The sequence below is a fragment of the Tursiops truncatus genome, chromosome 1 (assembly GCF_011762595.2).
Source record: "Tursiops truncatus isolate mTurTru1 chromosome 1, mTurTru1.mat.Y, whole genome shotgun sequence".
NCBI lineage: Eukaryota > Metazoa > Chordata > Mammalia > Artiodactyla > Delphinidae > Tursiops > Tursiops truncatus.
This window is the reverse complement of record NC_047034.1, coordinates 1,454,311-1,481,169: the sequence shown is the minus strand read 5'-3', so window position 1 is coordinate 1,481,169 and position 26,859 is coordinate 1,454,311. Positions and strand designations below refer to the sequence as shown.

Genomic DNA, 26,859 nt, shown 5'->3' with positions numbered 1-26,859 from the left:
GGGCGGCCCGCCCCCTCCCACGCGGCTTCCGCGTCCTCTGCCGACTGGACCAGGGCCCCGTCCTCTTCAGCTCAGGGACCCTGCGACCCCGGCTCGCAGTTCAAGCCCAAGAGGACCTCCACATGGTGGGGGGAACCGGGGCATGCAGACGGGCCCAGGCCTCTGAGGCGCGAGAAGCCGCCTGATGAAACTGGCCTCCTTCCTCCACCTGCTTCTCGCACCCTGGCCCAGAGAGGAAGACAGCAGGTGTGCACAGAGGCCTCATCGCTCCCGGGAGTGACTCACTCGTGAAGCCTGGGGGCCATGAGGTGCCGCCAGGGGCTCCCATCACAGCCTCTCCGCCCTGCGGCCCAGGCTGGGGAAAGCGTGGTCATCCCTGGGCCGCGCCCTCTCCCCACCGGGAGCGGCCGAAAGCCCTGGTCCAGGGGCCTGTGTCCCTGAGGGCTGCTGTCCGCCCCGAGTCCCTGCGAGGCCAGGGTGGGCCTCAGTTTCCCTCCCTCTAAAGAGAAGTGACAGGATGCCGTGGGTGCGTGGTGGCCTTTATTACTGGCTAGGGGGGGCGTGGGGGCGTGGGGGCGTGGTGGGGCACGAGTGCGGCTTCCGGCTGGGCCAGCTCCTGGTGTGCGGGCGGGAGCGGGCCTCCAGTGCTGGGGGACCCCGGGAGCCGGGGGTGTGCAGGGCGGGGGCACCGCGAGGCGCAGATCCCGGGAGAAGGCAGCTGCGGCTCTACTTCCAGCGCCCGGTGACTTTGGCCTTCCCGCGGGTCTTGGAGCTGCAGGAGAAGCAGGGCCCGGTCAGACAGGACGCGGGGCAGCCCTCCACGGTGGGTAGGTGGGAGGCGTGGGGGGCTGCTGAGGGCTGAGAGGGGCGGGGGGCCACCTGGAGCTGCCTCCAGAGACTCAACAGGGCAGCATCCTCAGGCAGGGGTGGGTGGGGGTGGGGGTGGGGAGCTCTTGGACCCTAAGGGAGAGGAGGAAGGGGCGGGAGGCCTGGGAAACAGGCAGGAGGGGGAAGGGGGCGGGGGGGATGGAGCTGGGATGCTCACACTTTCTGGTTGTCATTGATCCTGTTGCGGAGAACGTTGATCTGTAAGAAAAGGAGGCCAGAGAGAGTGACCCCGCGGCACCCACTGGGCTCAGGGCCCGGCTGGCCTGGGGATGGGACGGGCAGGACCGGGACCCCGCTACTTCTCCCGGGACCCCACACTAGGGCCCCGGGCCATCACGGTGAGAAGTAAGCGGCTGCGTCCCCGCCACCACCTCCGCCGGGAGGCCTGGGCCGGTGCATCCTGGTCCCCCCGTCGTGCGAGCTCAGTGGGCTGAGCTGCTGCCTCGAGGCCAGAAGTGGGGAGACCCCAGGGCTGGAACCCCGGGAAGTGTCTGCTCAGCCGCAGCGAACCCTCAGACTCCAGAAGCACCAGCCAGACCAGCGGCCACACGAGCGAGGCACAGGGTCACACGACGGCTCACCTCGTATTTCTGCTGCTTGAACTTCTCCTGCAGGTCGAACTTCTCCGCTTCCAGGTCGTAGATGGTCTGCCGCAGCTCCTTGGCCTTCTCCCTAAACAGGCCGTGGGCGGGGGCAGTAAGGAGGGGCCTCACCTGCCTCCCTGCTGCTCCGGACCGCTCCCCTTCCCGGCCCTCCCCCCACTCCAGGCCTGCCAAGGCCCCCCACCCCGGCTGACTGCAGTGCCCGGGACTGAGGACGGGGCACCGGCGCCGCCAGGGCACAGCCCCGAAGCGCGGAGGGGTGGGGGTCGCACCAACATCTTGCGCAGGTGGGGAAGGGGAGCGGGGCTCTGCCGCCCCGGCCAGCCCGTCGCGGTCCCGCCAAAGCCGCCGACGGAATAAGTGGGGCGGCAGCGCCCCCTGGCGGCTCAGGCGAGCCGGTGCCCCTGCCCTCGGCCCGACGCCCCTCCCTCGCGGGAACAGCCCCAGCGAGCGGGCAGCCACCTCAGCTGGTCTTCGTTCAGGTGATCGATGGCCAGCACTTTCCTCCTCTCGGCCAGAATCTTCTTCTTCTTCTCCCGCTCCGTCTGCCTCTTCCCAGTTTTACGCTCCGTCTGGAGGGGGTGAGAAGCAGGAGAATGGGTTAGTGAACACCCCCTCCTATCCCCACACCCCCAAACCCAGCGAGGACAGAGGCTCGGCCTTGCAACCCCCAGGCCAGCAACTGCCTGGGCTCCCCAGGAAACAGACAGGTGGGGGCTCCCTGGACCCCTACCTCCCCACATCTCCCCCCAGCCCAATGCCTTCCCCTCCTGGGGCTCCCCAGACTACAAGGAGGAGGAGAGTTTGAGGACTGGCACCCACCTGGGCCTGCAGAGCCAGGACAGCAAGAGGAAGACCCAGAGAGAAAGATGCAACAGTGACAGAGACAGGGAGAGAGGAGGGCACGGGGACACAGGCAGAGACACAGGAAGGAGAGGGTTCAGCCGTGCTGCGGGCCACCTTAGTTACTGGACGTGCGTCCAGGGTGGGGTGGGGATGTTTGACAGCAGGGCCCCCGCTCGTAGGGTCGCCGTGGGGCGCAGGGGCCAGGAGGCTGGCCCAGTTCTGAGCTGGGGACTTGGACATCTAAGAAAATGTTCTGATGTGTCCGCTGCGCAGAGTTCAACTTCCCATCTCTCCACCCCTGGGAATGGGGTATCTGGTGGGGGTGAGCTCCCAGGAGCAAACCAGCCTGCGTCCAGGCAGCACTTAGCCGCACTCCAGGGTAGCTCGTCTGACCCTCTCAGAGCAGGCAGGGTGGACATTAACCCCATTTTACAGATGAGCAGACTGAGGCTCCGGGATTGCATGAGGCCACACACGGTGGATGTGAGACGGGGCACAGGGCCTGCCAGCTCCACCAGCCCGCGTGGGGCTAGGGCTGGGAGGGGCAGTGGCGTTCTGGGCTCTGCTCACAGCGCTCATCCCAGCAGTCCCTCCCAGGGAAAGCCAGCTGCTGCGAGGGCCAGCTTCGGGTCTGGCGTGAGAACTCAGTCTCGCAACAGCGGCTGGACATCTCTTCCCGGGATCCCGCGCACAGTCACTCCTCACGACCCAGGACGCCTGGAGGCCCCCCACCTTCTGGATGTAGCCTCCAAAATGCATCATGTTAGACAGAGCCTTCTTCTTCCGGGCCTCATCCTCAGCTTTCCTCCGGCTCTCCTCCTCCTCTCGGCGGGCCCTCTCCTCCTGGTTTCCGGCAGGGAGGGAGTGGATTAGGGCTGGGGGCCGGACACCCTGATTCCGGGCTGGCGCTGGCGGTCCTTGTGGCCAAGCACACTGTCCTGGGGATTGAGGGCACTCGGGCATGGGGCCTGGTGGTGCAGTTTGTCGGCCGGGGACACGGGACTGAGCGAGCGGGGTCCCAACTCCTGACAGTGAGGGTCCCCGCACCCAGGCCAGGAACAGGAAGCCCCAGGGGTGGGCGGCATCACTGGGGCGGGGCCCCGGCAGCAGCAGCACAGGACGGGGGCCGCGGCACCTCAGTTCCCAGGGAGCGCGCTGTGCAGGGAGGAGGGGGGGTGCCTTAACCGCTCGGGGCCTTTCTGTCTAGTCGCGCACGCAACGCCCAGCGTCGCGCGGGTGCTCGCCCCGGGCCGAGTCCCTGTCTGCGCGCGCGCGGAGGGCCCGGGCGGGGTCGCTCACGGCCAGGCGGCTCTGCCGCTCTCTTTCTCGCTGCGCCCGGATCCGCTGCTGCTCCGCCCGTTCTGCCCGCCGTTCCTCCTGCGGAGGGAGCGCCCGCTGTGGGACTGACGTCAACGTCTGAAAAGTGTCGGTGGGCTTCTCCGTGTCCCCTGAGTGTCCCCCCGCCCCGCCCCGCCCCGGCCGCTGCCCTGTGCTGGAGGCAGAGGCCACGTCCTGCCGTCGGCCAAGCAGCACGGGAGGTAGAGGGGAGAAAGGAAGGCGAACAGCCTCTTGTCCCCCGGAGAATGTTTTGGGATCCCGGAGGTCACCGCATCTCCCCTCCGTGAGTGGCGGGGCGGGGGGGGGGCCCGGGGGGAGCGAGGTGGGGGGCAGAGATGATGACTCGGCTCCAGCCCTCGGGGGTAGGGTGCTGGGGCCCCAGGGGCTCTTGCTGGACCACCCCCGGCCCCGGGAGGCGCCCGACACCCACGATCCTGTCTTTGAGGGAGATCAGCTCCTGTTCCTCTTTCTTGCGGTTCTCGAAATGCGCCTCAATCAGCGTCTGCAGCTCGTTCAGGTCCTTCTCCATGCGCTTCCGGTGGATGTCCTGCGGGGGGGCGGGGCTCAGAGGCTGCCCACCGCACCCATGCCAGGGGGGAGGGGCCTGGGTCCAGGAGAGCAGCTGGGGCCGGACCCAGGACACTGTCGGGCACTGTGTGCCCCCCGCCCATGACCTCCCCTCCGCCAGGAGGTCCTGAGCTCTCTCCCAGGGGGCCTGCCCTCCCCAAGCCCCCACTCACGTCAAAGTCCACTCTCTCTCCGTCGGGGATCTTGGGCGGCACCAGGTTGGGCATAAACGGCCTGGTGGGCAGAAGGAGACGTGAGCACCAAGCCCTCCCTGGACCAAGGGGCTGCAGTGCTTGGGCGGGCAAGGTCCTCTCCTCCCTGCAGAAACGCGGCCGCCGCTGCGCAGCCACCAGCACGGTGACACCAGCATGGCGTGCGTACAGGAGCCCCCAGGCCGCTCAGCACCAGGGTCCACGGCGCCTGCACGTGCCCTCACGTTTACCCACAGAGCAGGAACCACTCATCTCACTCAAGGAAGCCGAGACTCTGAGACATAGCGCCTGGCTCAAAACCACCAGCCAGGAAGTAGAGAAGCTGCACAGGTGACAGCTTGGCTGACCCACGGGACCTCCCCAGGAGCCCAGGAGGCCACGCTGGTCCCCACCCCCTCCCACACTCGCGTGGGACTCCAGGCCCCGGGCGCTGGGCCTGGGTTTCCCGTCTGCCTCATCTGTGTGGGGCTGAACCGAGACACTGCAGCGCTCAGAGCAGCGGGGGAACGGGGAAGGGGCTGGACTTCCGGGCCGGGCTAGTTTCAGACCATCCACTCGAGCCGGAAGGCACCGCAGGGAGATGCCTGCGTGTGCCGAGGCGCCGTCAGCTGGCGGCCTTGGCGTTCCCGAAACCCCCATCCCACCCAGCACCCAGAGCTCCCAGGCAGTGTCGCGTGTGTGGCAACAAGTTGCCCTGTGTGGCCCTTGGTGACGCTCTGAACCCCACGCCGAGGCTGACGCACACTCACTGCTTGGCTTCCCCGAATTTTCCTCCCTCTTCCCCCCACCCCCGGCCCCACCTCAGCCACTGAGGATTGGAGTCCTAGCTCTCCTGTAGGGTCGGACAAGGTGTCCACGCAGGGCCACAGCTAGTTCATCATTTTCCTCTAGATGGACACAGTGCTGACGGGGGCAGGGCCCGGAACTGGTGATGGAGTGTGGGTGGATTTCAGCCCCCATCGCCCCCCCCCCCGACCGCACACACCCTGGCAGCAGACGGCAGAGACTCTTGTGCAGTGCACAACCTGTAAAACCATACGTGGCAGTCTCTGCTCGCTGTACCACCATGCACTGCGGTCCTGTCCCAGTTGTCCTCCCGCACGAGCCCTCTGCTCCCAGGGCCTCGCCACTCACCTGGGCTTGGGCTTGGACTCCTCCACTGGGCCATCTGGAGAGAAGGGAAGCACACGGCCACGGGGTCAGGAGGCCTGGATCTGGTCCCACTCTGCCCCTGATGAGCCGGGCACCTGTAGGCCTCCGTTTCCCCATCCACCTGTGAGTCCCTCCCGGCCCCGGGTTGCAGGAACACCCAAAGAAATAAGCCGCAGGGTTGCAAACCCCACACTCCCTCTCGGGGCTGCTCCCCGGGGGAGCCTCGGGAGACGCACGCACGCACGGCCCTCTCGTTCAGCAGTGCTGGCCTCACGGTGAGGAGGGGTCCAGGGCACGGTCCCTGGGGGTCCTGGCCCCAGAGTTCCCTCCCGAGCCTCTGCCTCCTCGGTTGCCCCCAGACCTCCTGGCGGCCCGGGACCAGGAAGCTGATGGGGCGTGACCTTGAGACCCACCGGCTGCGCCCCTCCAGAGGCGTGACTGGGGCCACCTGCGCCCCTGGGGAAGGCCGCCAGCCAACAGTGACTGCAGCAGTGACCCACCCCACGACCATCCATGCCTGGGATCTCCTCCCCCAGACTCCCCACCCTCGAGTGGTTCAGCTGGGCTCCAGGCGCCTCGTGTGTGGACGTGGCTGTGACCACTGCCCTGCCCTGCCCTGCCTGGGCCCTTGGACATCGCCCCTCTACCCTGGGCACCACCGGGGCAGCTTCTCTGCAAGGAGGAGCCCGACCTCCAAACACGCATGGTCACCGAGTTGTGTCCTGCCTTCCCCAGCCCCTCCCCCGCCTCCCTGGGGTCTCCCCCAAGCTGCTGGAGGGGCTCCCCGGCCCCCCAGCGCCTCCTCCCAACGCCCAGCAGGCCTCACCTTCAGCCTCTTTATCTTCGTCTTCTCCACCTTCTAAAGAGAACGTGAGAAATCAGTAAAGGTCCTGGTTGCGAGCTCAGACCCCTGCCAGGAGCCTCCCCGCAACAGGTCCTCAGCCAGTTGTGCCCTGTGGGGGTCTGGGGTCCGGAGCTGTCTGTCTGCACCTGCCCTGGGCCCCAGACCACCGGGCACCAGAGGGCCACGTGGCCAGCGTTTACTGACAGGGCGGCTGAGAGCTGAGCCCCGACAGGACGAGTGGCCGCCCAGGCTGCAAAGTGCGGCCCAGGCGGATTTCTTGCTGCTGTAGGAGTGGCTCTGGGGCTCTCGCCACCCCGGGCTCCAGGACAGAGCCCCTCGCACCCTCAGCCTGGGCGGAGCCTCACCTTCTGTGTTGGTCTCCTCCACGTCAGTCCCGCCTCCAGCCTCTTCTTCCACTTCCTCCTCCTGTTCTGGAGAAGTGAACCAGACACAGTGAACACACTCATGCTGGCAGGTAGAGCACGGGGCGGAGGTGTGGGGAGGGGGCCAGCGACATCCAGGTTCCACGTGAATTTGGGGGTGACTGATGTGACAAGACTGGGGCTACTCTGTTCTTGGTTTAAACCAGAAGTCCGCAAACTATGGCCCAATCTGGCCCCCAGACTGTTTCTAAATAAAGTTTTATTGGAGCACGGCCCAAGCTGCTTTCACGCAACAACAGAGTTCAGCGGCTTCCACAGGGACCAGGTGGCCACAAAGCCTAAAACATTTACTATCAGCTCCTTCTCAGGGGCCTGGAGACCAGCTCTGCACCTGGAGGCCTCTGGGAAGGCCAGGGGGGTGCTGGGCAGCACCAGGGAAGGGGTGGGGGCTGTCTACCGGGCTCTTTCTGTCGACTCAGCCCCCCTTCCCCATCCCGTCCCCCGGTGCGGCACCACAGGGGTCAGGGGAGCGCCTGTCCCGGGCTCAGACCCTGGAGACCCTTCATCTGTATCTGAAAGAGACCAAAGCAGGACTGCGTGTGGGGGAAGGAGCTGCCCCGCATGTGGACGTATGTACGGTCCAAGGAGTCAGGGGGTTTCTGTTTTCATCCACTTGCTTGGCAGGCTGTAGACCCCGCCCCAGTCAGGCACTCCGAGTGGATAGACACATTCGACAGCGTGGCGCTAGGCACGGGGATCCGCCTGCAGGGGGTGCTGATGAAGACCTTGACTGAGGCTCTACATGTGGTGGACTCCTGGCGGGGGGCTGGAAAGCCTGGAGCTGGGGGGGAGGCGAGGCCAGCACGGAAATGTCCACACCCCGTGCCTCCACCCCCAGCCTCCACATCCAGCCTCCACACTCGCCTCCACCCCTGGCCTCCACCCCCTGCCTCCACACTCACCTCCACCCCCAGCCTCCACCCCCGCCTCCACCCCCAGCCTCCACATCCAGCCTCCACACTCGCCTCCACCCCTGGCCTCCACCCCCTGCCTCCACACTCACCTCCACCCCCAGCCTCCACCCCCGCCTCCACCCCCAGCCTCCACATCCAGCCTCCACACTCGCCTCCACCCCTGGCCTCCACCCCCTGCCTCCACACTCACCTCCACCCCCAGCCTCCACCCCCGCCTCCACCCCCAGCCTCCACCCCCTGCCTCCACACTCGCCTCCACCCCTGGCCTCCACTCCCTGCCTCCACCCCTGGCCTCCACCCCTGGCCTCCACCACCAGCCTCCACCCCCGCCTCCACACCTGGCCTCCACACCCCCTGCTTCCACTCTTGTTCTAGGTCTGAGTCCTCTCTGAGGCCTGAAGAGTCCTCTTCTTTTTTTTTTTTTTTTTTTTTTGCGGTACACGGTCCTCTCCCGTTGTGGACACGCAGGCTCAGCGGCCATGGCTCACGGACCCAGCCGCTCCGCGGCATGTGGGATCCTCCCGGACCGGGGCACAAACCCATGTCCCCTGCATCGGCAGGTGGACTCTCAACCACTGCGCCACCAAGGAAGCCCGAGTCCTCTTCTTTGATCCCTGCAGGACCCTTACCTCAAAGAAGATCCTTCCAGAAGGGGTGAGAGGGGAGGGCTGGCTAGCAAGGACATGGCCAGGTGTGGGGTCCACCTTCAGGCCATCTTGTTAACACCTCTCCCACCCCGTCTGATGTTTCAGTTCCCACCTCGCCCAGTGGGCGCCCAACACCCCCAAGGGGAACGCCCCAGCTGCCCCCACATCCTCAGACGTCACTACCAGAAAGTTCCCGCTAAAATTCAGTCCGAGTCTGTGCCCGCCCACCCCACCCCGTTCACCTGCAGCTATGCACACTTGCAGGCCGACATCCCCTCCCAGAGACCCTCCCCCTAATGTCCATGCACGAAGTGCTGACGTGATGCTTTTGAGGATCTGCTGAGCCTCTAAGGGGCAGGATCCACCCTTCCCCGGGGGCAGAAGCCTGAGGGGCCCCAGGGCCATGCTGGGCCAACTGGGGGCACTGTAGGGACAGAGAGAGGCCTCGTGACCACTGGCATGTGTCAAGTGCTCAGGAAGAAGGGAAGGTTAGGTGCTTGCAGGGAGAAGGGGCACCACGCTGAGGAGACCATGATAATGAAAATGATCAACAAGTAGGAAAAAGGCAAAGATCCGAGGGTCAGAGTGGACCCTCGCCAGGTGACAAGGTCTTCGTGTCTACGTGACGTGTCTCAGATACCTGGACACCTTCATAATCTCATTTGAAAAAGCATTAAACGGAACGCCTTTAGGTGTGGTCATGCTATTAAGGCTACGTTTTCTAAATAGTGCTTATCTTTTAGAGATTCATACTGAGCTACGTAAGCATGGGGTGATGTCAAGATGTCTGGCGAGGATTCGTCTGCTCTAAAATACTGGGCAGAGACAGAGTGAGTGAGAGAAGATGGGCTGTAAGTTGATGGTTGTGGAGCTGAGTGATGGGTGCATGGGGGTGCATTTTTCTATTTTTGCCACTTTTATGTGCATTTAAAACTTTACGTGGTAAAAAAAATTAGAGAAAAAAAGCAAAATTAATTAATTGGAAAAAAAGCAGTGATTCCGTGTGAACCACCTGGTGGGCGATAGAGACAGGTTTAAACCTTTTGCCCCAAGACCTGAGCACCAGGGTTCGGGCTGATCCCAGCTAGGAGCTGGGATTGGTGGAGGGTCTTTGCTCAGCTGAGAGTGGGAGGCGGGGACCATGCGCTCCCTCCACGCCACCCCTCCTCCCCCGCCCATCCGTCCCCCATACCTTCCACAGTTCCTTCTGCTCCGGGGATGAGACGCGGCCACAAGAGAGGAGAGAAGAGACCATCAGTTTCAAAGCAGGCTGTCCTGCGCAGTGAGCGTGGGGCACGCGCTTACCTTCCTGCTCCCTGCGGTGCGAGGGGAGATGCTGTCAGGAGCACAGGGCACACTGCACACACGTGTACACACCCCCTGACACCCACACACCACACCCTGGCCTTTTCCTGAAGATGACCCCAGTTTTTGCCCTCCGCACTGGGTGCTGGCATCCGCCCGCTCTGCCCACCCGCACAGCCTGGTCTGGCCCAGCCTCCGGTCCCGCCACCTCTGACCACCCCCAGGAAACCTGGCTCAGCTGCTGGCCCCCTGCGCTCTGTCCACCCACTCCACCCGGGGTCCAAGTCCACGCAGGAGGCGCAGCCCCCCCAGGCCCTCCACGCTCCGTGCCCAGGAGGGAGGTCCACGGGGTCCAAGCCATGCCGGCGTTCGTGTCCTTCCTGTGCACCCACTCCCCACAGCAGGTGACTGTTTGGCCACCAGTGTGTGCCCCCTCCCCGGCGCTTGGGACAGTGCAGGGGACAGTGCAGCGCAGGAACAGCGGCTGCCCGGGGCAGTGATCACAGGGGCTCTGAGGTGGATTCCTGGGGCACGGTCGCTCTGTGGCCTCGGGGTCCTCATGGAACCTCTCTGGTCCGTTCTCGGGAGGCCCAGCTCCCAGCAGCAGCCCACTGCCCCGGGAATGGGCTCTTTACTGCCAACCCCGCGGGGCAGCGCAGAGGCACAGGGCTGGAAACAAAGGGGTGCAGCTCTCCCGGGGCCCCCAGAGGGGCGCGGCCCCAGCCCACAACCGGGCATCTCCCAGGCCAGGTGCACGGAGGGGACGGCCCCCCAGCATGACCCCGGTACTCACCCCTCGGACTTGTCCACCGCCTCCTCCGCGTCCGACATGGTCTCCGCTTCCCTCCGGAGAGAAGAACAGTCAGCACGGGCGGAGGGCTGGCCTCCCGGCTCTGCGAGGAACGCTGGGCCCGCAGTCCACCCGAGATGCTGACCACCCGCCCCTTATCCGCCTGTGACGGCAGCAGAGCCCGCTGCCTCCTCTGTCGGGGAGCACAGCAACCCCTGCACCACGTGGTGACCGTCTGAACCCCAGCTCTAAGCCTCCCCAGCCTTGCCAGCCTTGCCCAGCAACCAGGGGAGAAGCTCTGCCCCATCCACGCAGTCTCCCCTGGGAGTGGCCCAGCGTGGCATGGACGGTAACTAGGCAACAGAAAGGAGCAAACCGGGGGTGCAGCCGACACACCAGCCGAAACTCCCGGGAATTACTCTCCCTGGGGGGAGGAAAAGCCGAGGCACGTGGTTCCACCCAGAGATGGAACATTCTCGAAGCAGCAAAGCTGTAGAAATGGAGAACAGATTGGTGGCCGTGGGGGGCTGGGAGGGAGGTGGGCGTAGAAGGAAAAGGCACACGAGGGACGTCTGTGGCTCTAGGACTGCTCGGTATCTGTGGTGGTGGATCCTCGGGCCTGCACGGGCTAAAGCGGAAGGGAATTCCACCCTCGCGCTCACACACAAAGTCGAAGGAGAGCGGGGAATCCGTGTAGATCACGGATGGTGCTTCCACGTCCCGCTGTGATGTGGTCCTGGCTGTGCAAGCGCTACCGCGGGGGGCACTGGGAAGTGGGTGTGGGTCTCACGGCAGCGTGTTTATCTACCCCGGCTCAGTAAAAAGTCCAACTCGATGGAGTTTCTCTGGGGAAGCTCTCGTTTCGAGATTCTCCCCCTACTACACTAGGAACAGAAAATCAAGACTCTCCTGTCAGCTGAGCATTGGGGCAAGTCTTCCCAAAGCGCAGAGTGGCCGCATCCTGGCTGCCCAGCCCAGAGGTCTGTGAGGACCACGCTGACACCGAGGAAAGCGTTTTACCGTCACTTCCCCGCAATGCCGGGGAGAAGCCAAGGGAGCGGTGGAGACTGCCCTCACGGGACTGGGAGGCTGACCTGGCTTTGAACGCTGGCTCCGCCTCACATTTGCCTGTGACCTTGGAAAGGTCGTTGACCTCCCTACACCTCAGTCCCCTCTTCCCCGAAGGGGTGATGCCAGGCTGCTCCTGGCACCCGGCGCTGCAGCCACCAGCTTCCGACTCAGCCTGCGGTGACAGCGGCACGGAGAGCGGTGCTCACACCCACACCACCTGTCCCTGCACACCCCACTGTCCCGGCCGAGACCCGCCCCAGGCACCCATCTGCGGACACGCAGTGAGCCACGACTCTGGCGGGTGGCGTGATGTCCACTGCAAGGCAGCCCCTCCGAGGCCGAGAAGTTCTGAAGGAGCCTCTGCCCCGTGGCCCCTCTGGCGGAAGACCGCCGCAGCCTCCGACCGGCTGCTCTTTTGAACCTGGCTCAGCTCGTCCAGTCCTGCTGGGTCAGGGCGAGCGCTGCAGCGGGCCAGCCCCCCTCGCTGGAGTCGGTGGGGCAGTGAGGGCGGGGCCAGGCACAGGGAGCTTTGCACAGAAGCTGGCTCCCCCGGGTGAGGGTGGCAGTGGGTGAGAAGAGGAGATGTCAGATGTGTAGGGTGTCCTGAGAAGACATACCCCAGAGGGTCTTCAGATGGGGCCTTGCGGGGAGAGTGGCAGGGGAAGAGCCCCCAGCCCAGAGGGGGTGGGGGTCTGGCAGATGAAGCACTGCCTGGAGCCCCAGGGAAGTAGCCAGAATCAGTGGCCCGAGAACTGGGGAGCCCCTCCCTGAACCCCGGGTGGAGTCTGTCACCTTGGCGCAGGGAGGTTTCCCAGGGAAGGTGCGTGGCCAGACTGGGGCTTGGGGTCTCTCTCTCCTCTCCTGCCCGCCCGCCCACCGGCTCAGAGCCATCGGGCACAGCCCCGGAGACCGCCCCCTGCTCCTCTGAGCACTGTCCAGCTCCTAAAAATAGCCTGCCGGCCACGGGGTGTGGGAGGGGGGCTTTCAGCAGAGGAGGCAGCCAAGACAATTGTTCAGGGGACTGGGGACAGGAAGGCGACGGGCCCGGGCGGGGCTCCAGCTTGGAGGCCGTGGAGAACCCGGCAGGCGAGGTACCAGGATGCCCACGCCCGGGCCCCCACCTGCCACCGCAGGCTGATTTCTAGCCGGTCTCCCTCACGGCCAAGAGAGTGGGGGCACATTTCTTGGGGAGTAAAGCAAAAATGATAGAAGGCAGAGAGGATGCTGGCCATGCGGTCAAAAGAGCTGGGTTTAAAACCCAGTTTTTGCTGTGTGACCTTAGTTAAGTCACTTAACCTCTCTGGACCTCAGTTAACCTGTCTATAAAACAGAGGAATGGGGGTCCCATCCCTCAGCCCTTGTCCCCAGCATTCAACTGGCACCTTCCTAAGCCTGCAACTGTTAGCCCACCAGCAGAGCTAGGCCAGGGGCAGTGGGCAACTTGATCCTCTCAGATTCCTCTTCTGCCAGGAGAGAACGAGGCCTTGCCCTATAAGACCCAAGACCCGGGTCAGAGGAGGAATTCAGGAGGTCAGGTGCTTCCCAGCTGCACTAGGACAGGAATGTGCTTTGAGATTCCCCGCGCTCCAGGCAGCCCCTTTCCCAGTCTGTCTTCAGCCTGCCCAGGAGAAGAGGGAATGGCTCTCCCTCCGGAGGAGCTTAGAGCAAGCGCTCTCCCGGGGTGTATGGAGGTGGATGGGGCAAGGGTCACACTCGCAGGGACCCTGGGGTGGGGGGCAGCTGGACTCAGGGTTAACCCTCTAACCCAGTGAGCTGGGTTCACCCCGCATGAAGGGGTCTCCCAAGGGGGTCTCTCCCCATTGCTCAGCCCGTGCCCTGCCTGGGGAGGGGTGCAGTCCTGGGTCTGGGAGGGCGGATGAACCCCGCCCGTGTCTGCCTGGAGGGGCCTCCAGGGGCCCCTGCTGCCTCAGGACGGTGTCTGAATTCCGGGAAAAGAGAATTCGGCCACAAGGACTGTTCTGACTGATGAGAACAAAGCCTCGCTCTGCTCTCTGGAGGTCGAGAGGGACCCCTTCCCCGGGAAGCCTCAGGGGCCCTCTGCCTGGAGGGGGCGTCCCCATGGGTTGGAGCATCAGGTATTCAGAGGCCTGGCAATTATCTATCCCTCCTGCCAATGAGGAAGCTGAGGCCCGGGGAAGGAAAGCCGCTCACCCAAGACTTTCCAGCAAAACCACCTTCGCTGACAGATCCCAGACTCAAAGCCAAGCCTCCAACCTCTCCCTGAGGGCCCTTTAAACTAGTCTCAGAGTCCTGTCCCTGCAACACCTCCTCGGAAGCACCCAGGGGAACGGGGCCTCCCCCAGCTCTGACACCCTCTCAGAGAGGACTCGGGGACTCAGGACAGAAGGGCCAGGCCACAGGACACCCGTCCGCTCTCCAGCGTCTGCCCGAGCCTTACCCAGAGCAGGAGCTGCCGAAGACCGGTCCTGCGGTGTCCGCAGCCTCGCAGGGTCTGGACGAGGGCAGGGGATGGAGAGGGCTTTAAGCAGACACGCGGTCGGCCGGGAGCCAAGCCCCGTGGTGGAGGAATGTGCGGCAGGAGACACCCTGGGGGGGCGGCGGGGGCAGGGGGAGCGGGGCTGCTGGCTGTTACTTTGGCAGGTGCCGGGGACAGGGCTGAGGGAACAGGCACCCCAGGCCATATAAGCCCATGTGGTCGTCCAGCTGCTCAGATAAGCTATTTAAAACCAGGACAGATAGGCAGGGGACAGGAGGCAGCAGGCATGTAACACAAACCAGCTGTCCCTCCTGAGAATCCCAATACAGTGGATGCCAGCGGCGGGGTGGCAGGCTGGGGGCAGGGCCGGGGGCACAAGGCGCTTGGTCAGTCTCTGGGCGGGGGTCTCGGGAGCAGAGGCGGGGCTCGTCTGCAGCTCGACTGAAGTGATGCTGTGGATGAAGGCGCCTTCCAGGCTACTGGCCGCTTCTAGCAGGACGAGCAGCCTTGTGGGGGAGGCAGGCTCTGCTGGCCTCAGTGAGCACATCTGCAGAGTGGGTCTTCTCCTTGACCCCCAAGCCACGTGGCAAGCCCTCCTTACTGGGCAGGGGTTAAACCCGATACAGGAGGTCAGGTTCAAGGTCGGACATCCAGCCAAGAATGAGGGTTCTCCTCAAAGAGGCAGCTGGTTGAGTGGAGGGGCAGGGAAGACGGTTGAAGTTCACGCCACTATGGCTTTAAAGTTAGGCCACACGGGACTATCATCTGCTAAACCCACTAGATCACAAGGTCCGCGAGGCCAGCGTCCAGGGCTTTGGAGTTTGCCTGCACATACGTGGCTGCCTTGGGAGCCACATGCCGCGTCCACCGCCGACGCCCTTGAAAGGGTCCTCCACGTGCCCCGCCCCCACTGTGCTATCAGACTCAGCTGAAACTGTCCTTCCATGGTCCCCGGTGGCCTCTGAGCCCAGTGGTCTGATTCCCCACCTCCAGGCTCAATCCCTGCCATGGGGCCCTTTACGCTGCCAGCAGATCCGGGGCGGGGCAGGCTGAAGCCACAAGCCTGCTGCCGGCTTCCCGGGGATCAGGGAGGAACAGTGGGTGCAGCCAAGCTGTCGGGAGAGAGGGGGGATGCCCCACCCCCCGCTCGCCTGGTGCAGCCCACCAGGACCTTAGCCTCGTCTTGTGTCCCGGCCTGGAATCTCCTGGAATTTAGGAATCGCTTTTCCTAAGCCCTCCCTTAACTCGAGCTACTTCAGTGCGTTCCTTGTGAGCTCAGCAATCCTTCAAGTGGGACGTAATTCGCTTGCACGGATGCCCGGGACAGAGATCTGGCCACCTGAATCCCCACAGGGAAAACCTGGTAGGTTCTTGGCATCCGTGGACTGACTGTGTGAGGCTCTCAGTAAGTGTCCTAAGGTGGGAATTTGACTCGGACCGTGGGTGGCAGTCGCTCAGCCGGTGAGTCTAACCACCCTCCAGCCACCACATCCGACCTGCCGTGGACGCCCCGTCCCTGCAAACAGATGTAACGTCACCTCCTCGTGCTGACGGTAGAGGGGAACGAAGAGAAAACAGATGGTGCTCGGCCAGAATTTTACTGGCAGAAGCAGATGCTGGTTACGGTGCTTGCACATGTGAGGACCCACAGGAGAGGCTGCTGGTGAGGTCCCGGGTCTCCGGGCAGGAAGGCAGGCAGGCGGGGCCCGGAGTGTGGGTGGGAGGGAGTGGGCTGTCACCTCCTCGAGGGGCCTCCCCCCACCTTGTCACCCAGGCACCCCCAGGCTGCACACTCTGTCCTCACACTGTCGCCAGCTGAAGTCATCCTGGGCATGCATCCACCCCCCGATAAGGGTGCGTGCAGGGTCCTCGTGGGCGGGATGCACGCGTGCAAGGGGGCAGGAGTCGTGGGGTGCTGTCCCCCACACACTGCCCGGCAGTCGGCCCTTGATGGGCACCCCAGTGCGCGGGTGCGGGCACCAAGGGCTCCACCCCCGAGGGCAACAGCTACTGGACACCCAGATCCCCAGGGCCAAGCGGAGCCCCTCGGCCCGCTCTCGGGTCTCCACGCTGGAGGGAGGGTTTAGAGGACAGTTGTGCTGGACAAATTCACCTGCTGGGACTTTCCCAAGTCTAGAACGAGAGCATTCAAAAACCTGCAGGTCGCCTGTCTGAACCCCGAGCTCCTGGCAGGGCCCGCGTCTCTGGGCAGTGTTTGCCCCGCCCCCAGCTTCGTCCTGGAACTCGAGTCGGTAGTGGGTGCGGGCGTCCCAGGCAGGCCCTCCAGGTCCTGCTGCCCCCCGGCTCCGGGCAGCACAGGGCCGGCCACAGGAAGCCCACCAGCGGGAGGCGGGCCAGCTTGGGGTCACGGACGGGGCCTCCTGTGCCCTGGATCCCAGGATGCAAGACAGGAGCCTCACTCAGAATCACAGAGGCTGGACAAGGCTGGCCGTGTCTGCCCCACAGGCTGGGGGGCCTGGTGACCCTTCCAGCTGTGCTCTGAGGAGCCCTGGGGTTTCCCTGGTGGGCCTAGGCCGGGGGTAGAGGGGGCGTGGGCTCTGCACCCGTGTTCCCGCAGCTGGCTCCGGGGCACTTGGGAACAGCGTTCTAATTTAGTTCTAACGATTAAAAGAAAATACACACACACACACACACACACACACACACACGTATGCTTGTCCGCACACGTCTACCTTTATCACTACAGCACAAAAGGCTTTGACAGGCACCAGGCTTTCTGAGTTTGCTTTGTCCTAGATTCTCAGCTGGCCCGGTGTCTGCCAAGTCCACAGGAGCCATTACGTTAGAGGAACAGAGGACCAGATTTGGGGATCGTGTGTGTTGGGATGTGACTGCAGGCCTGGCACTGTTTGTGGCAGCTCTGCCCCCCTCAAGTCACCATGCTAGACAACTGGGTAGCAACCCCCTTAGACGTGAGGACAAGTGATGAGGGCAACGCCTCCCCCCTGCACGCCAAAACAGCCCTCCCCGCACACTGCGGACGGTCCCCATTAACAGCAAAGCCTCCGGGAAGGAAGCGTTTTTAAAGTATTATCAGTCACTCACACCTGAGAGTGAATGAGTTTATCACCTCTTTCCTGAGAACAGCGGGAGGGGAGCACACGATGGCTTGGCCAGAGCACCAGGTGGGGATGTGAGGGAGAACAAAGCAGGGGACGGGGCCCAGGAAGACAGTGCGATGCTTCCAGCCTGGCCGAAGTGGATGGACCAGCCTCTGAGAGGTACACGGAGACACCTGCTGGGCTCGGACCAGGCAGGGACCCGGGACTTCTTGCAGGACGGTGCCCCTGTCCCCGGAAAGGGCCAGCAGGAAAAGCCATCTCTGGACAGGACGCCGAGGCCTGAGGTGCGGACGAGAGTCGTGCTGTGCCTAGGCCGGCGCTGGGGCCCAGGATCCGCTGTGCCCACAGCAGGACAAGGGGCCAGGCACACCTGCCCCAGAGGCTGGGCAGAGAAGGAGCTGGCGGAGTGCCCCCGACGTTCCTGGTCCCAGGTCCAAGGCAGAAAGGGAGCGGGGTGATGAGACAAGGCTTCTCACACCTACAGGGCAAAGGGCTATTAGCACAAGACGGGTTCCTAGGGCTGGACAGGAAGGACCCCTTTCCCCAAGCCCCGCGCCCACACTGGGCCAGAGGCCCCAGATCTGCTGGTTGAGGGGGGTAGGGGCTTGCACAGCTGTGGGGAAGCGAAGCCAGCGGAGGGTGCAGCCAGCGTTCCCCAGGTTGGGACAACCCAGCCTGAGAACGGGGCTGTGCAAACACAGGCCAGTCGGTGTGAGTGGCGCTGGGCATGTGGCGTCTCCGCAGGGCGGCCACCCCTGCCCTCACCTTGGCATCCAGGGAGTCCACTTTCTTCCTCCACTGGATCCTCCTGGCAGCTGCCGACTCTTTCTGCTCCTCCTCGTTGCAGGCATCAGGGTGGAGACCAGAGGCTCAGGCTTACGGCACAGGGGTCCCCAGACCCCTCCCCCTCCCGAGGGAGGACCCCAGACCCTCCTCCTCCTCTCTGCCTTCCAGCCCGTAGGCTTATCCAACCCCGTTCCCACGCCCAGAATACGTCCACTACTTTTGGGGCTGCCCCCCCTCTGGCAGGTCATTCTGCCATGAAAGGGCCCGTGGTGAGGCCTCAGGAGGTACCTGCGGGTCCCCATCTCCTGACTCCTGAGTCTTGCTGATCCACAGGTTGAGCCTCGATGTCACAACCCCCGAGAGCCGCAAGTTCTCCTGAAAAGACAGCTTCCGTGTCGGGGTCGGGTGGGAATCTCCAGGGGCCTGTACCTTGCCCACACCCATCCAGCCCAGGGCGCCGGGCCCGCCCCCCCCTCACTGGGGCTGTGCGCACAGCCAGGGGGACGGGGGCTCACGAGTGGCAGGGAACTCAAGTCAGCGGCAGGTTCTCCCAAACTGACGCATGAAGACGCAGAGCTGTGGCACTGCCCAGACCAGGGGCCGGGATTTGCAGACACCTGAGCCACTCACCTTCCGGCTGGAGGCTGCTCCTCCCCGGCCCTGACCCACCAGCTCCTTCTCAAAGAGGCGGCGCTTGCTGGCGACGTCCACGGGAGCCACCAAGAACTCGGCGTGGGAGGGGCCCGGAGACCTGACTGACTCCGAGCTCTGAAAGCAGAGAGCACAAGCCGTTGACCCTTGAGGATGGGCGCTGACCACGCCCACCACGCAGGGCAGGCGCCCGGCCCCACCCACCTGTACAGCCGTGTGGTATCTCTCCAGCTTCTGGCCCAGTGTGAAGGAGCTGGCTGGGATCTTCATGCTGCTGCTGTGGGACGGAAAGGTAGGACAAGACGAGCCAGGTGAGACCCCCCCCCGCCCCAAGGGAGACCAGGCCTGCGCCCACACCCCCAGCGCTTCGGCATGTGGCCTCAGTCGCCGAGCGAGACCATGATGACTCGGCCAAAGTGACGATCTACAGACTCCGGGGACTCCCCTGTCCTCCCTAGAGACAGTCCATTCAGCAGGACACCGGCCACCAGGTTGCCCCACCCCCGACCAACCCCAACCCGTCCTCAGGCCACCGGACGAGCGTACAAGACTCATGACCCGGCGGCGCCTGCCCTCCTGACACCACGCCGAGGAGCCGGCCAACCGGACACCGTGTGGGTCATACTCCATGCCTTTCCTCATGCTGTCCCCTCGATTCAAAGCTTCCTCCTGCTGGGAAATCTCCCTCTAGTTCAAGTCCTTTCAGATGCCAATCGCTCTGGGACAGAGTCCCCAGCTCTCTGAGGGCCGAGCTCCCGCAGCCATGAGGGGCTCCAGCCGTCCGTTCCCATGCCCGTCCCGGCACCTCCGTGCTGTGGGGCTCTTGCACATTTCATGTCTGATGTGAGCTGCTCGAGGGCAGCAGCATGTCTCATCCACCTTGTACCCCAGCACCCATCCCCACTCCCAGTCCTCGCCCAGCACTGCTGCCCTAGAGATAGTCTGGGGGCAGACGGATGCAATGCATGAGCATGAAACTCCCAACGCATGAGCACAGCTACTCTTCAGACCCCATTTGTGGTTGTTGTTGTTGTTTAGAAAAACACACAGTCCTCCAGCTGCTTGCATGGACGCTGTGGGCGGAGGCAGGGGTAGGGGGGAGGTGGAAGCGCTCGTCAAGCTTGCAGAGTCCCGGGCGCCCCGCCTGCTGAAGCGGCTTCATCCCGTTCCTGCACTGGTCAGTCTCCCTCCACACCCCTGTGCCTCAGGACAGCCCCGCCCAAGCCCCGCCTCCTCCAAGCAGCTCCCCCCATCCCTTCCCTTGCGCCACATCTCGGGCCTCAGTCCCTCCTGCTAACCCTGCAGCACAAGCAGGACGGAGCAGATGGGAGAGGACAGAGCTTCCGGGCCCCTGACCTGCGGGTTAAGGCTGCCTCTGAGTGGTCTCTCCGGGGGCTCATCTGAAACGAGAAGGAAGGTGCCCACGAGTGGGGTCAGCCTCAGCCTCCTCAAGGGAGGGCTCAGCTGTCAGAACACATCCCCCTCCTGGGGCCTCCCCCCCACCTCCGTTCAACCCCCAGTCCAACCCCCATTAAAGGGTCTGGGACACGGCCCCACCCACCAGGCCAGGTCAGCAGCCCCTCCTTGACGCCCCCAGGTCTTCTTGGGGCAGCTGCAACCACCTGCTTCCTGCCTGCATCCCCACCACCCCGAGCCCCGTAGGGCAGGGCAGGGACAGGCACCGGCAGGCAGCAGGTCTCCCGCCTCTCCCCAGGGCCTGGCACAGCGCGCGGACCGTCAAAAAGTGAGTGAGTGACTCAGTCAACAGAGAAACCAGGAGTAAATTCTGCCGTAAAACGACAGGACCAGCTCCGGTCCACGTGATCTGTACTCCTGGGGCAAGGCAGGGCGGCAGGCACCGGGACAGCCCATGGCTCCCCCCACCTGCCCTCCCGGAGGAGGGGCTCTCCCCGCAGTCTGCCTGCGCCGCCCTCCTGCAGGCTAGCTGTACCCACCACCTGGGGCTGCTGGGTCTCGTCCACACCCGCCTCCAGCCATTAACCGGTGCTTCACTTGATCCAACCGCATCTGCTCTCGGCCACCGTCGGGCACCCAAAAGCCCTGTGTCTGCTACAACGTCCCTGGTGTCTAACCCGGGGCCCTGGGCCGTAACGGGGGCTGCTTTCCTCGGCATGCCCTCCAGCGGACGGGAGACAAAGGGACCCGGGCCTCACCCGAAAGGAGATGGTCCTGGGGCTGAAGCGCTTCAGGGAGCTGCTGTAGGTGGCCTGGGTGGGCGAGGGTGTGTCCGCCTCGTCCTCCTTGCTGGGGATTTTCAACTGGATGGAGAAGAGGGAGTATCACACGGAAGGCCAGGGCACCCCAATCCCGAGCTGCCACGGGGCACCACTGGCCTGGCCCATCCTAGGAGCTGCAGGGGGAAGCAGGTAGCAAGACAGTCCCGTGCCTCCTGCCCCTCTGCTGTGGGGAGGGCGGACCCAGTCCCGGGGCCAGGCCACGAGGCAGGGCTTTCAGGGGGACTTCTAGAAGGATCTGAGGCTTCCCACGGGTCCACGAGGCCCTGCAGTCTGGGCCCTGGCTGAGGATGCGGCACGGGGTACCAGGTGCTCCCCGGTGCACAGCTGATGCCCCTGCCCCCGGGTCCGCTATCCTGACCGTGGTGGAGCAGGTAGGGAGAGGGAACTGCCGAGGCTGGCCTAGAGGCGGGAGGACAGGACTAGAAGGGAGGGCGGAGGGCGGAGGGCGGAGGGCGGGGGGCGGGAGGGCAGGGGCACCGCCAACCTGGAGAGTGATGGGTGGGAGGTGGCAAGTCCCAGCCGGACGCTCTGCCCCCTGCCCCCGCAGCCCCGCCGACGGCGGGGGCTCCTGCTTGGGGCCGGCCCTCCCCTGCCCCTTGGGGGTGGACGGGCTCTGCGCAGAGGCTGGCCGCTCCTGGGCCCGGGGCTGCCCTGGGGCCGCCGCCCTCGCTGGGGCCCGCCGCATCTCAGGGGCCGGGGTCTTCTCAAAGACTGCTGCTTTCTCAGACGTCAGTCTCTTTTCTGAGTCCGACGTCTTCCCTGGGGAGGGCAGCTTCTCCAAGACACTTGTTTCTTCCAGAACCAACGTCTTTCCCGAGATGGTTCTTTTCTCCAACACTGCAATCTTCTGGGACACAGACACTTTCTCAGGGCTGGCAGTCTTCCCGGAGGTGGAGACTTCCTTGGAGTCCAGGCTCTTTTCGGGCGCTAATGTCTTCTCTGGGGCAGAGGGCTTCTCTGAGCCCCCCTTCCTGCTGCATCCCGGCTCCCTGCCCACCAAGCTCTCCTCCTCCCGGACCCAGGAGCTCTGCCGCTCCCGGCTCAGTCTCCGGCGAAGCAGCAGCCCCATCTCCTTCTCGGGCGCTGGGGGCAGCTGCCCCGCCTGCCCAGTGCCCGCGCCATCCTCCTCCTCTGTGTCCAGCTGCTCCCGGACGGGGGCCTGTGCGACGTCCGCCTCCCGCTGCCTCTGCCTCCGCTCCTGCCGTGCCCTGAGGACGGCCCACACGTCCTCACCGCTGGAGTCTAGGGGTGGTTGGGGGGAGACCTCCGTTTCCTCCACGCTCGGCAGTCTGAGTTGAAAGATGGGAGATGGGGCGGGAGACAGAGTCAGAGGCCGGCAGAGGTGGGAGAGACACTGGGGTGCCCTCCGACCCAGTGAAGATGCCTCTGGGGCCACGTGGGAGGTGCGAGGAAGGAAGGCCGAGGGCCCCGCCGGAACCACCATCGCTTAAATCAGGAACCCTTTTATCTGCTTTACGCATCGGGCTTCTGAGGTATCCTTTGAACAAAGCACATGATGCTTTTCAAAGAAATGCATAAACCCCTGAAAGGTGCGACCATTCCATGCTCAGCCCCACTCAACAAACACCTCATCTGTGCCAGGCCCCGCCCCTTGCGGCTTAGATCAGGACCAGAGACAGCCAGGGAGCTGGCACAGGTCACACAGCTAATGGGCGGTGGAGCTGGGAGTAGAACCCAGGCCTCTGACGTGCCTCCCGGCCCCTGTCAGCCACTGCGTGCAGCTCAGGATGCACACCTTGTGGTCCCTCCTCTGGGGGACCCAGGGGAACAAGGGCCCTCAGCCTCCAGCAAAGGAGCCTCTTCCGTCCCCACCATCTGCTCGCCGTGCGACTTGGAGCAGGTTAGCAGGTTAGTTCACTGTCTGAGGCTGTTTCCCAGCCTGCAGACTGGGCTTGTTCGGAGGCGAGAGGAGACTCATGGCAGGAGCGGGCGCCATCCTGACAGACAGGAGCATCCGGTGAACAAGGCCCTTCTCTGCCTTCCCCTCTCGACCCTCAGATCTGGTGGCCAGACCGGCCCCCGCGCTCCTGCGGTCAGAGGCGGACCACGGAGGGTCCGGGTTAGAGGGAGGCAGCCGGCTTGAACGCAGAGAGTTGGCCCCAGGGCCCGACAGATGTGGACGACACCCGTGGCCCTCGCTCTCCAGGTGGACAACCCGTGTGCTCTCTGACCAGCTTCTCCACCTGTGAGACGGGTCAGGACCCTCCCTCTCGGGAGCCTGGAAGGACTGAGCTACGCTCACAAAACGTCCAGCAAAGGCTGCGCGTCTCATGAACACTGGTCTCACTGGCTGTCCTGGTGAGGGTAGGACCCACGGAAGTCCAGCCTGGTTCCCGCCCGTCATCCGGGACCGGGACACCGCCTCCCCACCCCCGCACCTCTCTGGGGCCGCCACGTCTCCGTCCTGGGCCGGCTGGGCCACCTGGTCGTCCGCGGTGGAGCTCAGGCTCCGGTGTCGCCGCCGCCGTTCCCTCTCCTGTTCCTCTTCATCCTCCAGGGTCCACTGCCTGGCCAGGCTAGTGGGGGACAGGGGTCAGTGCAGCCCACATGGCCCGCCACCCCAGCCTGCGCAGCGACACCCCCAGGGGGGCGCTGGGCTGGACTCCACCCTGGACCCCCGAGGTGGATGGGGGCCCCTGCTCTGGGGCGCCCAGGGATGTGGGAGGGCAGGTGCAGCTCTGCCTGAAGGAGGTGGGTGAACCTGACAAGCTGCCCTCTCTCTCTGGTCCGGGGACTTAGATGACATCCCTCAGTGGACAATCACAGAGAAACGACCTCAGCTACACAGCTCCCCGTGGGACTTCTCGGCTCTCCAGAGGGGGAGTCTCCCCACTGAGACCGGTTACAGCCGGGGAGGGCCCGGCAGCACTCCCTTCACCTCCCAGGAGCCCCGGCAGCCTCTTTGGCTCCCGAGAACCAGCTCTCGGGTGCCAGGGGCAGAGGCCACACCCTGCTTTTGGTTCCTGCATCACAGGGCTTACCAGCCAGCCACCCCCGCCGTCAATCACACAGCCACCCAACCTCCTGTCCCTGCAAACAGCCCTCCCCCATCACCTCCACCGCCCTGCCCACCCGTCATCCTTATCCACCTACCTCCCCCCAACCCATCCCCACCCTCCATCCCAACCAAAGAGCAAATATCCCAAAGGAATTGTGCTGGGCCAGCGCCCCGTCGGAAACTGCGGCTTCACAGACCAGGGCAGGGCCCCTGCCTCGGAGACACCTGCCGAATACTGAGAAAGACAAGTGTGTCCACCAGTAGCCCCCCAGCTCTGCGCAGGGAGGGAAGGGTTACTGGGGCCGCAGCGTCAGCAGAGGCCCCAGCAGAGCCTGAACGTGGGCTGGATCTCAGGAAGGGGGACAGGCCAGGGCCGGGAGAAACCCGAGGCCCAGGCAGAGGGGAGGGACGAGCAAGCCTGGTGGTCAGAGGTGGGGGCTTGCAGGGCAGGGAGGCCGTGCTTCACCCAGAGCCGCAGGAGAAGCTTAGGCCGTGAGGGCTGGGATGGCCCCCAGTGATGTCTGGGGCACCGGTCAGAAGGGCCTCTGCTTGGCCCTCCTGCCCGCAGGCAGGTCCCTTCCTTGCCTCCGTTTTCCTCCCCAAGAGGAGCACCCACACGACGGCCCTGATCTTTTATTCCAAGTCCAGCATCACATCTGCTGATCTGATCGTCACTGAACTCACACGTTTTGAGCACTGTCTACAGGCAGGCAGGTTCCGGGGACCGGGAAGGAGCCCGACGGGGTTCTGCCCTTTGGGGCGCGTGCCAGGTGGGGGAGTCAGACAGGGAGCAAGGAGCCCGCCCGTGAACAAAACGTCAGGAAGAGACGGAGGACGAGAGAAGGCGCCTGGAGCGGAGAGGGCCCCAAGGACCAGAGGGGCTGGGTCTGGTGGCAGCGTTCCGGGGTGAGGGGGTAGCACAGCACAGGCCTCGGCCGGATGGCTGTGCTCAGGGGCCGGGAGCCAGGGCAGAAGGGACGGGGGAGAGCATGGGTTTATTCCAGGGTGTGGGGAGACACTGGATAGTTTCACACCAAGGGGGACATGGTAAGACTTATTATGGCCACTATTTTAAACCTCTCCAGCTGCTGTATGGTGACAGGACTGCAGAAGGCAAAGGAAAGGGACTGGGCTGGGGGTGGGGGTTGGGGGCCTTGCCAGGGCGCAAGCTACGGTGATGTTACCTGGGGTGGTGACCGTGAGATGGGAAAAGTGATGGATTCGGGGCACATTTTGAAGACAGAGCCAACTGGGTTTGCTGATGGGCTGGATGGGGATGAGGGGCGAGGAAATGAGAAAAATCAAGGAAAACTAGATTTTCTGGCCTGAGCAGTTCCTGGTACCTGCTCTTAGAAGGCTGGGGACCATTAGGGAGGAAGGGGTTTGGCGAGATGTCCGCGGGAGGAAACCTGGGAGGAGCTGAGCTGGAGAGGAGCCAGCCCTGTCCACACCGCTGGAAGGGCAAGACCACCAGGAGGCAGTATTGAGCACAGAAGCTTCCGGACCCTTAGAAAGAACCCGACTGGACAAGTAAGGGGAGAAGGGGACCCGAGAAAGAGGAGCTGGTGACGGCCGGCAACTCTGCTGAGAAGGTTTAAGGAGAAGAAAAGACACCAAGATGAGACGGTACCTGGAGGAGGACGTGGACGCCAAGATTGCTGTCTTAATTGAGGTGTCATTTACATACAGTAAACACACAGATCTTAAGTCATGTTTTCTTTTTCAAGATGGGCAAGTGAGGCAGAGTGGAGAGGGTACGAAAGGTTTGAAAAGAAAGTGTGAAGAAGTTGCCCTGCAGGGAGAGAAAAGACCACCGGACGGGGCGCATCCACCACGGCACGTGGACCGCACAGGCGCCACCAAATGTGGAACCGAGTGCAAGTGTCAACCTCGGAGGCCAGGGCGTTCCCCCTCCCTGGGTGGGCGGGGTCCGCCAGATCTCCGCCTCGATAAGCAAGAGCGCAAAGGGGGAGCAAAGCCTAGGCACCCCCGAACGGCAATCCGCCCATCGCCCCAGGCAACCTTCCAGAACCGCCCAAGTCTGGTGTCAGGGTAGCTCTTGGTGAAAACCTCAGCTCCTCCTGCTCCTCAGGTCTGTACTCCACCTGCGTGGGGATGGGGCAGGGCTCCAATCTAGGACCCACGGCCTTGACCACGGGGTTTAAACCAGATTCCCCAGGGCCTCCGTGATCATTCATTCATTCACTCACTCCCTCACTCACTCACTCACTCCACGGGAACCCATGGTTCCTTCTGGCCAGGCCCCAATGCCCCACCCCTTCCTCGCTGCCCGGGTCCAGATGAGAAAGGTCCACTTCAGCTCGCTTTCCTCTGGACCCACTGAACTGAGTGCACAGTGTGGGGTCAGCCGTGCCCTGCAAAGCTGAGGGACCCCACCGCCCCGAGGGAGGCCGGCCCACCGAGCAGGGGCACCTCCCCCGCCAGGCGCACCTGGGCTGGAGCCCCCAGGATGCCTTGGGCCTGAGCACAGGCCGCTCAGCCCTCAGGGGAGCCACCTGTTTGTGGGACCTGGGACAAGGCGGTGTGTGATCCGTCAGAGCCTGGTCTCGGGAAGTGACTCAGCCCAGGCGGGTCCTCGCCCTGAGGGTCTCGGGGCCCGTCCTTGAGGGACCCCCAGCTTTGCCCCAAGACCCCGCCGCTCACCCAGGGGACGTGGTCACCCCTCACCCCCACCCCAGGAGAAACGCTGTCTCCACCAAGCAAAGAGCTCCTCCTCTAAAGAGGAGAAAATGGGGAGGAGAGGGCAGGAGGGGTGAAGGCCAGGCTTCTGGGCGGCTCCACGGGAGCCCCAGGAACAAACAAGCAGCAACGAAGGGCTTCACTCAGGAGCACACAAGTACCTGTTGACTACGGTGACTAACCGATCAATAAATAAGGGCAGGAGCGCGGGCTCTGACATGTGCTCACACAACGCTGGGCGCTGCTCCCAGCGGCTCCCAGATACCTCTGATAAGAGGCCCCCGG

At 64.1% G+C, this 26,859-nt stretch overlaps 2 protein-coding genes and 1 long non-coding RNA gene across 8 annotated transcripts in view; 1 reads left to right on the top strand and 2 right to left on the bottom strand.

Annotated features, from left to right (window-relative positions):
* Positions 1 to 510: 510 nt before the first annotated feature.
* Positions 511 to 17,016, bottom strand: TNNT2 (troponin T2, cardiac type). 3 transcript variants are annotated; one of them, XM_033846215.2, is made up of 15 exons: positions 14,039 to 17,016; positions 10,552 to 10,597; positions 9,759 to 9,769; positions 6,815 to 6,880; positions 6,432 to 6,464; positions 5,588 to 5,621; positions 4,415 to 4,475; positions 4,105 to 4,221; positions 3,636 to 3,713; positions 3,069 to 3,179; positions 2,313 to 2,318; positions 1,953 to 2,062; positions 1,470 to 1,560; positions 1,046 to 1,086; positions 511 to 772 (listed from the first exon to the last, which is right to left on the bottom strand). In XM_033846215.2, the coding sequence occupies exons 1-15, from the start codon at positions 14,280 to 14,282 to the stop codon at positions 727 to 729; spliced, it is 1,095 nt and encodes a 364-aa protein (XP_033702106.2). In that variant the 5' UTR covers positions 14,283 to 17,016; the 3' UTR covers positions 511 to 726. The 3 variants fall into 3 exon arrangements, with proteins under 3 accessions (XP_033702106.2, XP_033702033.2, XP_033701954.2); XM_033846142.2 differs by lacking the exons at positions 2,313 to 2,318; positions 9,759 to 9,769; positions 10,552 to 10,597; positions 14,039 to 17,016 and adding an exon at positions 9,646 to 9,754 and having other exon boundaries at positions 513 to 772; positions 6,432 to 6,461; XM_033846063.2 differs by lacking the exons at positions 2,313 to 2,318; positions 9,759 to 9,769; positions 10,552 to 10,597; positions 14,039 to 17,016 and having other exon boundaries at positions 513 to 772; positions 6,815 to 6,871.
* LOC117309268 (uncharacterized) lies at positions 4,215 to 7,099 on the top strand. Its single transcript, XR_004523565.2, has 3 exons — positions 4,215 to 4,783; positions 5,345 to 5,880; positions 5,965 to 7,099. It is a non-coding gene; the product is annotated as an uncharacterized lncRNA (long non-coding RNA).
* A 130-nt stretch (positions 17,017 to 17,146) lies between the features above and the next one.
* Positions 17,147 to 26,859, bottom strand: part of LAD1 (ladinin 1) — a 13,184-nt gene continuing 3,471 nt past the window's right edge. For 2 of the 4 annotated variants that reach the window (XM_033845913.2, XM_033845759.2), the window contains exons 2-10: positions 23,255 to 23,392; positions 21,340 to 22,144; positions 20,772 to 20,876; positions 19,954 to 19,997; positions 18,802 to 18,874; positions 18,577 to 18,714; positions 18,235 to 18,321; positions 17,926 to 17,997; positions 17,147 to 17,638 (exon numbers count right to left, since the gene is read on the bottom strand). In XM_033845913.2, coding sequence (XP_033701804.1) covers positions 17,633 to 17,638; positions 17,926 to 17,997; positions 18,235 to 18,321; positions 18,577 to 18,714; positions 18,802 to 18,874; positions 19,954 to 19,997; positions 20,772 to 20,876; positions 21,340 to 22,144; positions 23,255 to 23,392 — 1,468 coding nt within the window. In that variant the 3' untranslated portion in view covers positions 17,147 to 17,632. The remainder of the gene's footprint in view (positions 17,639 to 17,925; positions 17,998 to 18,234; positions 18,322 to 18,576; positions 18,715 to 18,801; positions 18,875 to 19,953; positions 19,998 to 20,771; positions 20,877 to 21,339; positions 22,145 to 23,254; positions 23,393 to 26,859) is intronic. The other 2 variants (XM_033845845.2, XM_033845963.2) reach the window with 2 other exon arrangements.

What these genes read in the sequence shown, in the direction of transcription:
- TNNT2 (XM_033846215.2), bottom strand. Translation starts at nt 14,282, where the DNA reads ATGGCCTGGGGTGCCTGTTCCCTCAGCCCTGTCCCCGGCACCTGCCAA. An exon ending in GGAGGAGACCAACACAGAAG is followed by an intron (nt 6,465 to 6,814) that starts GTGAGGCTCCGC and finishes CGTTCTCTTTAG; the next exon opens with AAGGTGGAGAAGACGAAGAT. An exon ending in AGCGGCAGAGCCGCCTGGCC is followed by an intron (nt 3,180 to 3,635) that starts GTGAGCGACCCC and finishes GCCGGAAACCAG; the next exon opens with GAGGAGAGGGCCCGCCGAGA.